Below are 13,830 nucleotides of genomic sequence, written 5' to 3' on the forward strand. Positions count from 1 at the left end.
ACATGGTTTCTGACCAACAGTATTAACTTGGGAATGTTTGAAAAGGCTGTTACAATCAAGATACGACCTGATCCTCAAACGACAAGAAGCACGCTATATAAAAATTGTAGTTTGTCGCCACGCAAAACCTAGAATCAGGGGCCTTGTGGGCTCTCCGAAATCTGATATAGAGCTCAAAATTTCTACGCAAAGCCCACCATCTCCGCCACACTGAAAGTGCTTCTTCTTCTACTTCTATATTTCGCAGAGTCTCTTATTTCATAAATGTAGACAGACAAACAATTAAATCCTAAAGATGTCCCTGTCCTCCCGCTCCGCTCGCTTAACTCTACTCGCTGTCCTTTCAGCCTCAACCTTCTACTGCTTCTATAAATCTCGCCGTCTCAAACTACTCAAAGACTCCCTTAACCCTAGTTTGAACCGGAATAGTAACTCTGTTTGTTCTTCTAATAAAGGTAAGCTATTCTTCATATCCCAAACAGGGACCTCTAAAAACCTAGCGCAGCGGCTTCACAATCTCTTCAAGTTAAATGATCTCTCATTTGATCTCATCGATGCTAAAGACTACGAGCCTGAGGACCTTTCCAAGGAAACATTAGTCATTATAGTTGCTTCTACCTGGGAAGATGGAAAGCCGCCTTCAAACGCCAACTTCTTCTCGAATTGGCTCGCCGAGAGCGCTGATGATTTTCGAGTTGGTTCATTGTTGCTTACCAATTGTAAATTCGCTGTTTTTGGAGTTGGAAGCAGGGCATATGGCGACACTTTCAATGCTGTCGCTAAAGATTTTTCGAGGCGTTTGAGAGAATTGGGCGCCAATGAGATTTTGACGGTTGGGGAGGGCGACGTAGATGGTGGTGAACTTGATGGATTTTTTGAGGAATGGAGTGAGAAAGTGGTAGGTATTTTGAAGGGAGGTAGAGTGGAGAATGGAGAGGTTTTTATTAATGGGTGTATTGGTAGTGAGAGCGACAACGAGAACATTGTCGATGAGTTTGGAAGTGATGATGACGAGAATGTTGGTGTGGAGTCGGGGATTGTTGATCTTGAGGATATTGCAGGTAAAGGGCCTACAAGGAAGTTCAATGCAGTGGTTGAAACTAACGGGAAATTGAATGGTCAAAAAGAAATGGTCACTCCAGTGATCAGGGCCAACTTAGAAAAGCAGGCAAGGCCGTTAAATCAATCATCTTGCCTTATGTTTGATTTCCCCTCTTTTAGTACTTGCTGGGTGTTACTGATACAGCTCATCTTAAATCCATTGCAATTAGGCTCTTGAATTTGGTCTTTTTTTTTTTTTTTTCTGATTTCTTTTTCTGTTTCAATGAAATATCCTCAATTGATTGAATGCAGGGATATAAGATTATTGGTTCACATAGCGGCGTTAAAATTTGTAGATGGACAAAATCGCAGCTTAGAGGACGAGGAGGATGCTACAAGCACTCGTTTTATGGAATAGAGAGTCATAGGTGACTGTAATTTATGATGCTTCCCTAAGGCCTTTGTTTTTGTTCTATGTTCATGTTTGTTTTGTCTATTCTGAATTTTGAATTGTCAACATTTATCTTAACTTAATTCTTTAACTACACTTAGAAAAGTTCTGTCCCCTTGAGAATAGAAAGTAAAGAGGGTTATAGAAAGACAAAAAGATGGGCATAGTGGGATTTCCTTGCACTGTTATTTTTACTTTTTATGCTCTTGTTTTAGATTGACTGAGACTGCAGTCTAAAATTGTCCAAAACTCGAATGAAACAGGTGTATGGAGGCAACTCCTAGTTTGGCTTGTGCCAACAAATGTGTTTTTTGTTGGAGGCATCACACTAATCCTGTTGGAAAGAACTGGCAGTGGAAGATGGATGATCCTCTAGAAATTGTCAATTCTGCCATAGATCAGCATACGAAGATGATTAAACAAATGAAAGGCGTTCCTGGTAATTTCCATGTTATTATCACGTATCAATTATCCTTAACGGATTATGATTTCTGTCCTAGATACACTAGCATACATGCAAGCGTATATTGCTTCTGTTATTATCTCAATCTAAATGATGCACAGCACTCATTGTGAGCTACACCATCCCACTCAAATATATTTGCATATGCTGTGGACTTGGGTTGAGCAAATGTTTTCTTTTTTGAACTGTTGATCCATGAAAATTTTGTGTCTAGTTTGGATCAATACGACAATATCTGGTCTTTCCGTTTTTTAAAAAGTTTTCAAGGTTGCTCCAGTGGCACATCCAGTAATTGACTACAGAATTCTGTTCCCACAGGTGTTACACTGGAGCGACTGACTGAGGGGCTCCATCCAAGACATTGTGCTCTATCACTTGTTGGTGAACCAATTATGTATCCAGAGATCAATACACTTGTAGATGAGCTGCATCGAAGGCGGATATCTACTTTTCTAGTGACAAATGCCCAGTTCCCAGAGAAGATCACAATGCTAAAGCCTGTAACCCAGGTCTGGAGATTCCTAATTATTTATTTGTTTTTTTTAGATGAACAAGTTATTTATGGACACTATGACAAATAACAATTTAATGTCTTTCGTTTATGCAGTTATATGTCAGTGTAGATGCTGCCACAAAGGAGAGCTTGAAGTCAATTGACAGGCCATTATTTGGAGACTTTTGGGAGCGCTTTATTGTAAGTTGTCTTTCCATTGCACCCTTTTTGGCGGTCTACTTTGTTTGGTCATGTAGTCTTTGTGCAGCATGAACAGATCGAAGACGCCTCTATCAACCACAGGTTTCCGCCATTTTTCTTTGTGTTTGTGTGTGTGTGTGCTTTAGAAGCAAAATGGTCTCTCGGCATTTGATGGCACAAATTATTTTTTATCATGCTGCTGATGCATAGATAGAAATCTCTTTTATGTCCAGCATGTCATTAGCCCCATTTCTTGTCACCCTGTTGATGCACAGATAGAGAAATTGCATTTGCACTTGCAATGTTCTTTACTTAACTTTCCTCCTCAATGTAACTGTGTTTGCTACATTATTGACTCTTTTCTGTAAATGCTACCAGGATTCATTGAAAGCTCTCAAGGAGAAACAGCAGCGGACAGTTTATCGCTTGACTCTGGTGAAAGGATGGAACACAGAGGATATAGATGATTATTTTAAGCTCTTTAGCATTGGACAGCCTGATTTCATTGAAATTAAAGGCGTTACTTATTGTGGATCGTGAGTTTTTTTAGCCTATGAAGTTCTATTTTTTACTGGAGCTGAATTTAACCACCTCTTCCTGCCAATATAGGTCTGCCACATCAAAATTGACAATGGAGAATGTGCCATGGCATGCCGATGTGAAAGCTTTCTCAGAGGCCTTGGCTCTTAAAAGTAAAGGGGAATATGAAGTTGCTTGTGAGCATGCCCACTCTTGTTGTGTCCTCTTGGCAAGAACTGAGAAGTTCAAAATCAATGGCCAATGGTTCACATGGATAGATTATGAGAAGTTCCATGATCTGGTTAGTAGCAGCATGGATTTTATTTTCCCTGAAGAACCTTTTTCAGAAATAGTGCATGGCAAGAAATAAAATTGGTTCATGAAATGCAGGTTGCTTCTGGAAAACCCTTCAATAGCAAGGATTATGTGGCTGCCACACCTTTCTGGGCTGTTTATGGAGCACAAGAAGGTGGATTTGATCCAGATCAGTCTCGGTATAGGAAGGAGAGACATCATAAATCGAGCCGATGAAGAACCAACCAGGTTAGAGTTTTAAATTAGTATCTAGTTGTTGGAATTTTTTTATTTCTGTTTGTCAATTCTTAGTTTAGAGCTTATTATACACATGTAAAACAATTTTGTATTACATGGCTATAGAGAGGGCAAAAATGAAAGAGAACGTTGCATACAATGAGCATAGGCTGCATTTTTTTTTTTTCTCCTCTTTTTTTTAGAAGCCAGTTATGTTCTAGCTTAATTTATACGAAGTTTGAATAACCTGAATACTTTTGTGAATCATCATTGTTAGATGTGATATTTTCTGATAATTATATCGTCCTATATGGATATCCATTAGCAACTCTTTCTCTCTGACTTTTTTGACATCTCCTTGGGTGCAAATGAATATCCTGTTTCGTTTTGCTGGTAATTCTCCCTCTGGTGCAAGTGACCTTACTGGGATAATTTTTGTTGGGGGCTCATAAAGAAATCATCATTTAAATAGGTGATAATTGTTGATTTGGATGATAAATGATGTAGGAGAAATGGCCAGCAGATTCAATCTTTGTTCCCTAGGTCAGGAATGTCAGCGCTGTTTGCAGTGGAGGATGGAACCTTTTTAAGTTACAAAATTTTCTGTACTCCCTCTGGCAAGAGAGATAATAACTTGTCTCCTCTGGTTCCATGGCAGCTGAATTATATTTCTAATTCTATCACATCTTTGGTCCTCTAACTACTAGTTGTTTTCTTCCCTGACACCTCATTCATTCTTGACACTGTTTGAGGAGTGCATTCCCAGCCTGTTTTCCTCGTAATCTATATTAAGTTATTGACAAAGCAAGCCTTTAGTTTTATTGTATCCTTGGGTTCTGCAGTGCAACTGTCTTCCAAGTTTCCGATTTATTAGCTAAATGTTAAAATATTATGTTATTTCATTGTCCTTGATTACAAGATATGGCACAGAATGCTTGATGAAATGGATACTTATTTCATATACCTGCAATTATTCACGTCTTTCTGCCAATTATTGATGGTATTTTTTGTAGCCAGTCTGCCAACGGAACATAGATGTCTACCTGGTACCTTTAAGTTGTGTGTTAGACAGTCATTTCAATATCCCTGGCAAGTGTGTTAGTCCTCTTACAATTGACAAAGCGAGTGGGTTGGCGCAATCAATTTGAGCCAGACTACTGCATGAACCAACCCTAGGCAATAATATGTAATAGTTCATGCACTTCAGTGATTTGATTTTGTTGGTTTCTTTTAGTCCTTTATTCAAGTATCTCGCTATGTTTGTGGATAAGTTGGATATGTATGAACGTTCATAGGTCATGGTAGTATATTAACTGTCGTCATATTTAAAATTTTTCAGATTTGAAGTATGATATTTTCCTAGATTGATTCTAGTGGTGGAGAATTCTCCCAAAGCTCTTTTTTCCAGTTCCTAAAGCGGTGGTACAAAATAGCAGGAGCTCATTGATCTTTGTTTCCTAGATTTGCCTAAGCGGCATTAGTAATATGACAACTGTGGAGTGGATGCAATACTTTTGACGGAAATGCCCAAATGGAGAGTGAAGAATATCCCTTGCTTGTATGTTGAGCCATTCCTAATCTAGGATTGCTTCTGTCTATTAAATCACTGTTTAGTTGCTAGCTTATCTTCATATTTGATTCTCATTGCCTATTTTTCCAAACCCTATGATTACAAGAAAAATGACTGAAATGGAAACCTGAGTTCACCCAAGCATTACCCTCTTACACTCTTGATCCTAATAGATATCAAAGTTTCGTCCTTTGTATTTTGGTCAATGGGATTCGAGCAGGTTGTACACTTTTTTATTTATAGGTGAAATTTTATTTTACTTTTGTTTTTCCCTGGTTTCCAAAGTGAAAATTATAGAGTGAAAATGGTTTAGAAATAGCAAGGTTACTTTTGTTTGTGTTTTAGGGACTGATCTCAGAAGCGCGTGGTAATAGGAGAGAAGAAGTATGGAGGCGTTGGGTTCCCTTGCAACATCGGACAGTCCGTAGTACAATATTACTAATTATACGTTGACGTTTTGCGTTTTTCAAACCAAATAGTTAGTAGTGCATGCTTTTTTCTTTTCCGAGTAAAACAGCTGCTTCCTTAAGACATGCAAAATCCAACGTGGTCTATTGTTTTATTATTGTTAGTTAATTAATGAATCTTTTTAAGTACACGACCATCCATATGTCAAGTCACCTTCAAATTTAATTTTAAATTATAATTTAAAAACCATTAATAACTGAAAAGCAATTATTATCACGGTTTATAATATTTATTACGTTTCACAAAATAATTTATTTTAAAATACTAGTTACATTTGTGATTTTACGGAGTATCAAAATTTTTTTTCATATTTATCTATCTTTTGTACATGATCAACTATTATTCTTTTAATTTAATCATTTTTTTAGAGAATTAGTGTTAAATTAAGAATAATATAATTAATTTATTTAATAATTTATTATAATTTAGATAAATTTAATAATCTTTTTAAGGGACGTAAAATTTTAAAGGATAAATATTAAAGAACAAAGATACTAGTAAACATAAACATGGATTTTGGTTGATCAGTTATGGACAATTATGGGTTTTTATTACAAATTTCTCATTTAACAATAAATGTAAACAAGAGAGTATTATAAATTCAAAATTGTCAATCTAAATATTCATACTTCTAGACAAATAAACACAAACCCTCCAAGTTCAAATACACAAAACATCAAGTTACTCCACTCCAGAGAGAAGTCTGCATCAAACGCAAAGGAACAGTAGCTTTGTCTAGAACTTTGGCGGTGGACCACCAAACTTTTAGCTGGGTCCCTAATTAGGATACGGAAGGGTCCCATCTGGATTAGCGCGTGAGGTACAACGTCTCAGGTGCAATCTTTTATTGCGCATCAAATTGAAAACTAAGTGAATAAGTTTGTACTCCATCGTGCTTTGGGTGAATCAGAACACGTCTCGCTTACCCGCCACCAATGAGTCAGTGACTCTCACTTTGCACCTCCCTTTTTTGACTTTTCCTATTACTTATTTGTAGTATATATTTTTTTAAGACGCTATTGGTACGATTGCGATGCCCTTCTTTCCAATGGCTTTCGCTCCTCTTATTTTAGGTCGGCTTGAGTGGACCCTTTCACGCGCTATCCTGAGGCGAGTAAACTCTACGCTCTGTCAGGTCGTAGTAAGTTCATACTATCAACCTCTGTAATTGGTCGCTGAGGCGGCTGGGCCATGGCTTGTTGATAATTTCCGAAGGGCGTGAACGTCACGTGCTATTACAGCTCATGAGTTGGCATCCACTTGGTCGTCTTTTTGTCCAACTAATTTATATCGAGCGCCTACTTTATTTCCGCTAAGTAAATTAATATTCTCTTTTTATTTTTTTTGAAGGTAAGTTAATATTTTCTCTTTTGTTTTAAATTAATTAATTTGTCACTAATATTAGTTTTTATTAAAAACACAAGAATTTAATAAAAAATCATTTATTTCATTTTTTTTATTATTTTTATTTTCATATTAAAATCCAATGAGGCTGTTATTATCACGGAGAAACATATAATATCGTTATGGACGGACAAGTAACATATAAATATAATATGACTCGGCCAGTTAATCTCCTCCAGATTTCCAAGTCTTTTTTATTAATTTAAAATCCTATATATATATAGATAAAAACTAAAACCCTGTAAATCCCTAATTAATATATATATATATAGGAAAACGATGAATAATTTCTGAACTTTTAGAAAATTCACTGTATTTTAATGGTGTAGAAATTAACTTAACTGCAATCTAATTAATTAATAATCAAATAAAGGGATTGAAGTATTGTATATTCTTCAGAGCTTCTTTGATGTACAGAGTGATTTGTGGAAATTTTATATGTATAATCAAAGCAATAACAAGTTAACAACTATAATCAATAATTAAAAGCTAAAACCCTTTTTCTTTCTGTGTTTTACAAATGAAAGAAACAGCAAGAAATCATAACATGAATCAAGAGGCTTCATCTTTAATGAAACCAGCTTGAAAAATCCTAATAAAAAAAAATAAAAAAAATTTTTTTTTTTTCCCTTCTGCATCTCCTTCCCTAATTTCCGATATGAAATTAATAAAGGGAGCTATATATATAAATATAATCAGTTCAGTTGGCTACCTACCTGTTTAATTTAACTGCTTTTTCTGGGTTTGCTTTTCCTCCTCCTGCTTCTTCTTGGAGGTTCCGTCTCTTCAGATTTTTCCTCTTCTTTCTTTTTTCCTCGAGTAGAAGCCGGCGGTCCTTCGACCTCTACTTGTTTTTCTTCTTCTGTGAAGCTGCTTTTAGCTTTCTTCGATTGGTTTTCATTAACTTGTTGCTGTGGTTCTTCTTTTTTATCTTCATGAGTCTCAATCTTTTCAGTAATAGTCTTGCGCGGTCTACCTCTCTTTCTTGGAGCCTGAGCCTGTTGCTGGGTTTCATCTCCTGTTGATGAAGCTTCTGCTATTGCTACAGAAATTTCCTTTGTCTTTTGAGGCTTCTTACCCATGAATCTTTTTTAATCACCAATAAGCTTTTCACAATCCAAAACAACAATAATAAACTCAAATTTTCCTATAAACCCAAAAACACATATGAACATAAAAGAAATATTTTTGACTCTCCATACCCATGTTTTTGAATCAAGAAACCAAGCAAGAAAAGAAAGGGAATCCTGTTTTTGTTTTTATTTCTTTCTCCTATATAGAAAGGCCCTCTTACCCAACAAGAAGAAACAAGTTTTCTCCTTGGCCCTTATAAAAGTATGTTTCTCTCTCACTGGACTAAAATCTTTGACCTATATCCAGATTCTAAAACCCATTAATACCATCTGGTCCATCCATATCTCTCTATCTGAGATAGATATCAAATATTGATTCTTTTTTTTTTTTTTTCTAAGTAGAATAAAAAATGGTTAAAAACTCAAAAGCTATTAAAATCATCTTTCCTTTTCCTTGTCTATCATCTCATGGAACTCTCTGTATGCTAAACGCTATTCTTTTGTTGCAGAAGAAAAGACAAGTTGGAGTAAATGGGGTCGAAACGCATTGAGAGCGAAAGAGAGAGAGAGAGAGAGAAGAAAGGCTAATGCTAATTGTAGTAGTAATAGCTAAAGACTGAACCATGGTTAAGGTTTGACCGAGGGTTTTATTGGAGAAGGCCATGTGGATTTGACGTTGGTGTGGTTAGTTTATGACTCAGACTCAGTGTCTCAGTCTGACCAGTTGTGTTTCTTCCCGGGATTCGCGTCCCCGGAGCTTTCAAATCTTGCTGTCTGCAGTTCTATGGTCTCCAAATATTGACCGTTGGATCTGTATAATCTTTTGTTTGATTTTGAAGTATGTATTTGTATGAAACACTAGCATTAGCCTTTTCCTTTGCCCTGCCTTATTTTATTGGCCTAATTTTCATTACAGTGTTATACGCAATTGACACCAATCTAACGGCAATACTGATCCAATTGAAGCAAGATTTCACATCAAATAACATATTATACATTTATCATAATCACAATTAAATTTGTATAAGCTAAATAGCAGTGTGTGATTTCGTTTTGTTGCCAATCCAGAAGCCCGTCAATAAATTCCTGGGCTAAATGGGCTTAATGGGCCAAATAATCCAGAGAATCCAAACTTAAATATCTAGTATGGGCCCAGTAACGATCCAAATAATGAAAAAGAAAGGAAAATGGACAAAACAACGGCCCGTATCTTTTAGAGCCGTTAACTAACTAGCGATTAAGCACATCCCTTTCATGGACGCCGTCCTCGTGAATGCAAATTCCTTGCCATGTTTTTGTAATCCGATAAGATCATTATTATTTTCTCACTACAATATATATATATATAAAAGAAAGAAAAGGAAACCTCAACAAAAAGAGACGGTTCAAACCTACCATAAAAAGGTCACCACAATTCCATTATGCACAGGTGCACAGTGTAATGATAATATTATAAGACTTGTCAAAGTTGAATTGGTGAATTAAAATAAATAAAAACTTTTAATATTTATCCTAATTAATTTATTAAAAATACATTGCACCTTACTTATACTTATTTATATCTGTAATTAAAATTTTCATAATTTATTTTATTTTCCTAATAGTAGTTTACGTTGTACATAAATTAATATTAGTATTTTTTTTTATTTTGATATTTGTACTTCTAATTAAGTTTAAGTATACTTCTTGTTTTTTTTTATTTTACACTAAAAGAGGAGCACCTGAAACAAAAATTAGTTTACGTGACAATAAACGCAACATAGCTGAAGGAATATAAATAATATGATAATTTCTAATTTCTAATTTCTAATAATAATAATATAAGTACTTTAATACTAATAATAAAATCTTAATATTTAAGATTCCTAATTGAGTTTTAAATATTAATCATTTGTTGAATTTCTAATTGAGAAACTTTTGGATGAATAAAGCAGTAATTTAATAAAATTTCTATATAAATTATTAATTAGAATATCATATTGCAAGATTCGATAATATTCTTTTATTCTATTATTGTAATAATTCATAATTTATAAGTTGAAATCCTTCACATTAAAGTAAATTATACTGTACGAAAAGCTAAAGTTACAACTGTGTTTGTGCGACTATTAGACTATATGTTCAGCATGATTGTAATAATGAACAAATGATAAAATTGAAAAGGGAATAGCTGAAAAAAAAATGGTAGTATATGTGAATTCATAAATTTACGAGGATTATTTTTTAATATTCCTGTCACTATTTCCAGTTGTATTACAGATTTAATACACGTGTAAGTATTTTATTTTCGTTGAATTATTATCCAATACAGGGAGGTAAGGTGGGATCACCAATCCAACATTTCTTTATCTTATATACATGGTACATAAACATACATACTGTTTTGAGATCAGCCACGAATTTGCGTAATGGGTAATCAAAAGCTTGAACCCAGTAGCTTGAAAGCGATTTGAGGAGGTCTGTTGGTTCCTATAGCCTTGACAAGTCTAATGTCCGGTTCTATTTTGCAACTGTGGAAGATTTTTTCGTGGTAGAGTTTATTACCATTTTTTTTTCTTTTTCTTTTCTGTGGCTCTGTATTATTCTAGAAAACAGAGAGTCTTGGACGGTAGTTTGATGTGTTGAATTATTTTCTACTTTGTAAAAGGCCGGCAGTTTTATTGTTTTTTTTTTTTTTCCCTAAAAGATTCGTTCTTTAGTTTTTTTTTTTTTTTTTTTTTGGTATTTCCTCTCGAGGAAAATTGTTTAACGGGATATTTTGCAAATTGAGAATTGGAAAGAAAGGAAAATAGTGAAGTGAAATTGGTGGTGGATTAGCGTTGGTGCTGGTAGGTTGGTCTGTTTTTTACCAGAATACTCGATTTCGATTCTCTGCTACTTTTGTTTCTTTATCTTGCGTTTTTCTTGCTAATTTTGTATGTTTTATAATCTTGACATGATAACTGGACTTCTCTATTTTTGGCGATGTTCGGTGAAATACTTATCTGAAGAATATTATTTTGGCGGGGTGTTTATGTGTTAATTTCCCAGGCGGTCAACTCTAATATGATGTGTGATTTTTCTTCTCTATTTTTCCTTATTTCAAGGGGTTCTGTTTCCTTAATATTAGGTTGCCCTTTTCTATTTGCTAGTTATGAAACTGAAATATCTGATTTCTGAGTTTTTCTTTTCTATTTTTTTTAATGGTTATGCAGATGTTATCAATCCAACCCAAATTTGAAGGATTTGGATGATCATGGAGGATCCTTATGAAAAATCCAGCAATGGTGGAGCAGCAAAGTCCAATCTTCAGATCATTAGATATTCTCCATTCCAACCCTGCACCAAATTTTCCTCACCTTGGTTTGATTTGAGAGTTTTTTATGTGAGGATAAGTAATTTCCAGGTCGATGCATCAACTCCAGAATTTCTCACTCTCAATCACATCCCTCTTAGCCCAGACACCCTTTTGGAAGTCAATGGTACAAGAAGTAGCATGTATTCTGATTGTGTCTCTTCCCTTCTCAGAAGGGATCGAGTCGATAAAAAATCTGAAGAAGCTACATTTGTTAGCACAGATAGTATTAGAACCACAGGAAGTGTTAAATTTGAGGTTTTTGACAAAGAGGATCTAATTCTATCTGGGGTTTTGGAGATGTCTAATAGTAATGGTTTTGTTGGTGAATCAAAAAATAATGGGAAGAGGTGGACTATGAATTGTGAATCAGATATCACAACTAGTGCTGGCTTCTTGAAAGGAAAATACACTGCTGGTGCTGAGTTACCAACCATTGAGGTTTATGTGACAGGTTCTTTCTCAGGTACACCCATCATATTAACCAAGATTTTGCAGCTTGGTTATCGCAAGAAGCATATTAGAAAAGGCATGTTGGATGCAATTCCAGAGTATGAAACAACTGAATCCCTGAAAAATGGTTCACCAGATCATGATCTGCAGGTATACAGTCAAGGATTTTGGTATTAAAATTTCAATTTTATGATAATATTTTTAGTTAGATAATTTTTTAACACGATGTTAAACAATTCCATGCTTTGATGAGTATATTGGATATTGATATGCTGTAACTGAGAACTCAAGTCAGATACAGAATTTTTCTTTTTTTCTTTTTTTTTTTTCTTTTTTTTTTTTTTTTTTTTTTTAATTCCCTTTATGTTATCGATCTAAAATATGCTTCCTGTCTTGAAACATGTTAATGTTCCCATACATGTTAAACATAGCATACTTGGAATGGTAAATAGAATCTTATCCATGATGTGATATGGGTATGGGGCAGGCACAGTTTTCAAGTGATGATATAGTACTCAGTTTCCTTTTTTCTGTTTTTGTAATTGTTCTGTTGCATTATTTTCAATATCCTTCCCCTGGCACGTCCTGACGGGTTGGAAGCCGTTCAGTGGTTGTTGTCCACTTGTGGACCCGCGTTTTTTCTGCCATTTCTGGGCATTTTATTCCTGGCCCCTTCAATCCTTCATTTCATCATATCTGTCAATGAAGTTAATAGTTGGTTGCTTATAGAGGTTGCTGCAATATGGGCTTGTCAGCAACTAGTTATGAGCAAACTGATTGTTTGTGGGGTTAGTAGTATTTCACCTTTTAACCAATCAAGAACTTAAGTTGATCCAGATAATCTGGTTATTTCAATAACTAGTTGTAAAACGCAATTTTCAGTCACCACACCAACTGCTATTATATGCCTGTGAAAATCATGTAAGACTAATCCTGCAATTAGTTTGTGCATTGTTTATTGCTTTTCTTTTTATTCTTCGAGCTTTATATTATCTTTTCTAACCTTGTTTGTATAGGATGAAACTGATACAATGTGTGATTCTAGAGATATACTATCTACACATTCTGTGTCTCACTTATCCCTTTTGTAATTTTGACCTACAGATATCAGAATACAGAAGTTACAAACCAGAAAATGAAGAAGATTATAGCAACATGTACTGGAGGAGGACTGAATATATGGATGGGGATGGTGAAGGTGAAATGTCATGGTTCAACGCTGGTGTTAGGGTTGGTGTAGGAATTGGGCTTGGCATTTGCCTTGGAGTTGGAATAGGAGTTGGTTTATTAGTTCGTACATACCAATCGACCACTCGAAACTTCAAAAGACGGATTCTGTGATTCCTCTCTTTGCCAAAGCTATACTTGGTGCAGATAATTTTGTCAATGTTTACATGATGGGTCTTTGACTATAAGATTTTGACTGAGTGAGTTCTCTGTGTAGCTGACTTCCTTTTTTTTTTTTTTTTGTTAGTGTGCAAGCTTTTTTCTGTGTTTATGTCCCCTGTCAACTTCTATGTAGTGTGGTGTTTATTTAGCTAGCAATGTATGACAGATAGATAGATTCTACTAATGGGAAGGGCTTGCAGTCCTTCACATTGATGTCAAGGTTATACATGTATAAGATTTCATGGCTTGTATTTCCTGTAAATAAAATGTGATTTTGAGAAGCGAAGGTTATACATGCATACGGTCTCTTACTCTATTGTAATATTGTAATAATTTTTTTTTTTTTTTTTTGGAAGAAAATAAGAAATTGTAGCTCTGAGTCATCGACTGGGTTTGCATTGATATTAATTTGATTAGAGCTGATATTGAAATAAGTCTGC

The 13,830-nt window shown here is 35.0% G+C and overlaps 3 protein-coding genes across 13 annotated transcripts; 2 read left to right on the forward strand and 1 right to left on the reverse strand.

Moving 5' to 3' along the window:
- Positions 1 to 138: 138 nt before the first annotated feature.
- Positions 139 to 9,104, forward strand: LOC105633788 (flavodoxin family protein / radical SAM domain-containing protein). Of its 6 annotated transcripts, none has more exons than XR_001046837.4 (10): positions 139 to 1,168; positions 1,354 to 1,469; positions 1,756 to 1,931; positions 2,274 to 2,464; positions 2,563 to 2,649; positions 3,028 to 3,185; positions 3,259 to 3,469; positions 3,559 to 3,711; positions 4,713 to 4,885; positions 5,039 to 5,539. XR_001046837.4 is itself a non-coding variant. In XM_037641674.2 (9 exons), the coding sequence occupies exons 1-8, from the start codon at positions 296 to 298 to the stop codon at positions 3,697 to 3,699; spliced, it is 1,953 nt and encodes a 650-aa protein (XP_037497602.1). In that variant the 5' UTR covers positions 139 to 295; the 3' UTR covers positions 3,700 to 3,711; positions 8,724 to 9,104. The 6 variants fall into 6 exon arrangements, 4 of the variants coding, with proteins under 4 accessions (XP_037497602.1, XP_012071844.1, XP_020534805.1 ...); XR_001046836.4 differs by having other exon boundaries at positions 4,717 to 4,885; XM_037641674.2 differs by lacking the exons at positions 4,713 to 4,885; positions 5,039 to 5,539 and adding an exon at positions 8,724 to 9,104.
- LOC105633787 (uncharacterized) lies at positions 7,621 to 8,731 on the reverse strand. The gene has a single exon (XM_089725985.1). The coding sequence runs from the start codon at positions 8,221 to 8,223 to the stop codon at positions 7,867 to 7,869; it is 357 nt and encodes a 118-aa protein (XP_089582111.1). The 5' UTR covers positions 8,224 to 8,731; the 3' UTR covers positions 7,621 to 7,866.
- A 1,436-nt stretch (positions 9,105 to 10,540) lies between the features above and the next one.
- LOC105633785 (Erythronate-4-phosphate dehydrogenase family protein) lies at positions 10,541 to 13,671 on the forward strand. 6 transcript variants are annotated; one of them, XM_012216450.4, is made up of 4 exons: positions 10,784 to 11,042; positions 11,205 to 11,264; positions 11,409 to 12,151; positions 13,106 to 13,671. In XM_012216450.4, the coding sequence occupies exons 3-4, from the start codon at positions 11,444 to 11,446 to the stop codon at positions 13,340 to 13,342; spliced, it is 945 nt and encodes a 314-aa protein (XP_012071840.1). In that variant the 5' UTR covers positions 10,784 to 11,042; positions 11,205 to 11,264; positions 11,409 to 11,443; the 3' UTR covers positions 13,343 to 13,671. The 6 variants fall into 6 exon arrangements, with proteins under 6 accessions (XP_020534808.1, XP_012071837.1, XP_012071840.1 ...); XM_020679149.3 differs by lacking the exons at positions 10,784 to 11,042; positions 11,205 to 11,264 and adding an exon at positions 10,541 to 10,671; XM_012216447.4 differs by lacking the exons at positions 10,784 to 11,042; positions 11,205 to 11,264 and adding an exon at positions 10,586 to 10,744.
- The last annotated feature ends 159 nt before the right edge of the window (positions 13,672 to 13,830 follow it).

Source organism: Jatropha curcas, chromosome 9, assembly GCF_041381405.1.
Source record: "Jatropha curcas cultivar XTBG-Jc1 chromosome 9, XTBG_Jcur_1.0, whole genome shotgun sequence".
Classification (NCBI taxonomy): domain Eukaryota; kingdom Viridiplantae; phylum Streptophyta; class Magnoliopsida; order Malpighiales; family Euphorbiaceae; genus Jatropha; species Jatropha curcas.

What these genes read in the sequence shown, in the direction of transcription:
- LOC105633788 (XM_037641674.2), top strand. Translation starts at nt 296, where the DNA reads ATGTCCCTGTCCTCCCGCTCCGCTCGCTTAACTCTACTCGCTGTCCTT. An exon ending in TATGGAATAGAGAGTCATAG is followed by an intron (nt 1,470 to 1,755) that starts GTGACTGTAATT and finishes CGAATGAAACAG; the next exon opens with GTGTATGGAGGCAACTCCTA. An exon ending in TGCTAAAGCCTGTAACCCAG is followed by an intron (nt 2,465 to 2,562) that starts GTCTGGAGATTC and finishes TCGTTTATGCAG; the next exon opens with TTATATGTCAGTGTAGATGC.
- LOC105633785 (XM_020679149.3), top strand. Translation starts at nt 11,444, where the DNA reads ATGATCATGGAGGATCCTTATGAAAAATCCAGCAATGGTGGAGCAGCA. An exon ending in CACCAGATCATGATCTGCAG is followed by an intron (nt 12,152 to 13,105) that starts GTATACAGTCAA and finishes TTTGACCTACAG; the next exon opens with ATATCAGAATACAGAAGTTA.
- LOC105633787 (XM_089725985.1), bottom strand. Translation starts at nt 8,223, where the DNA reads ATGGGTAAGAAGCCTCAAAAGACAAAGGAAATTTCTGTAGCAATAGCA.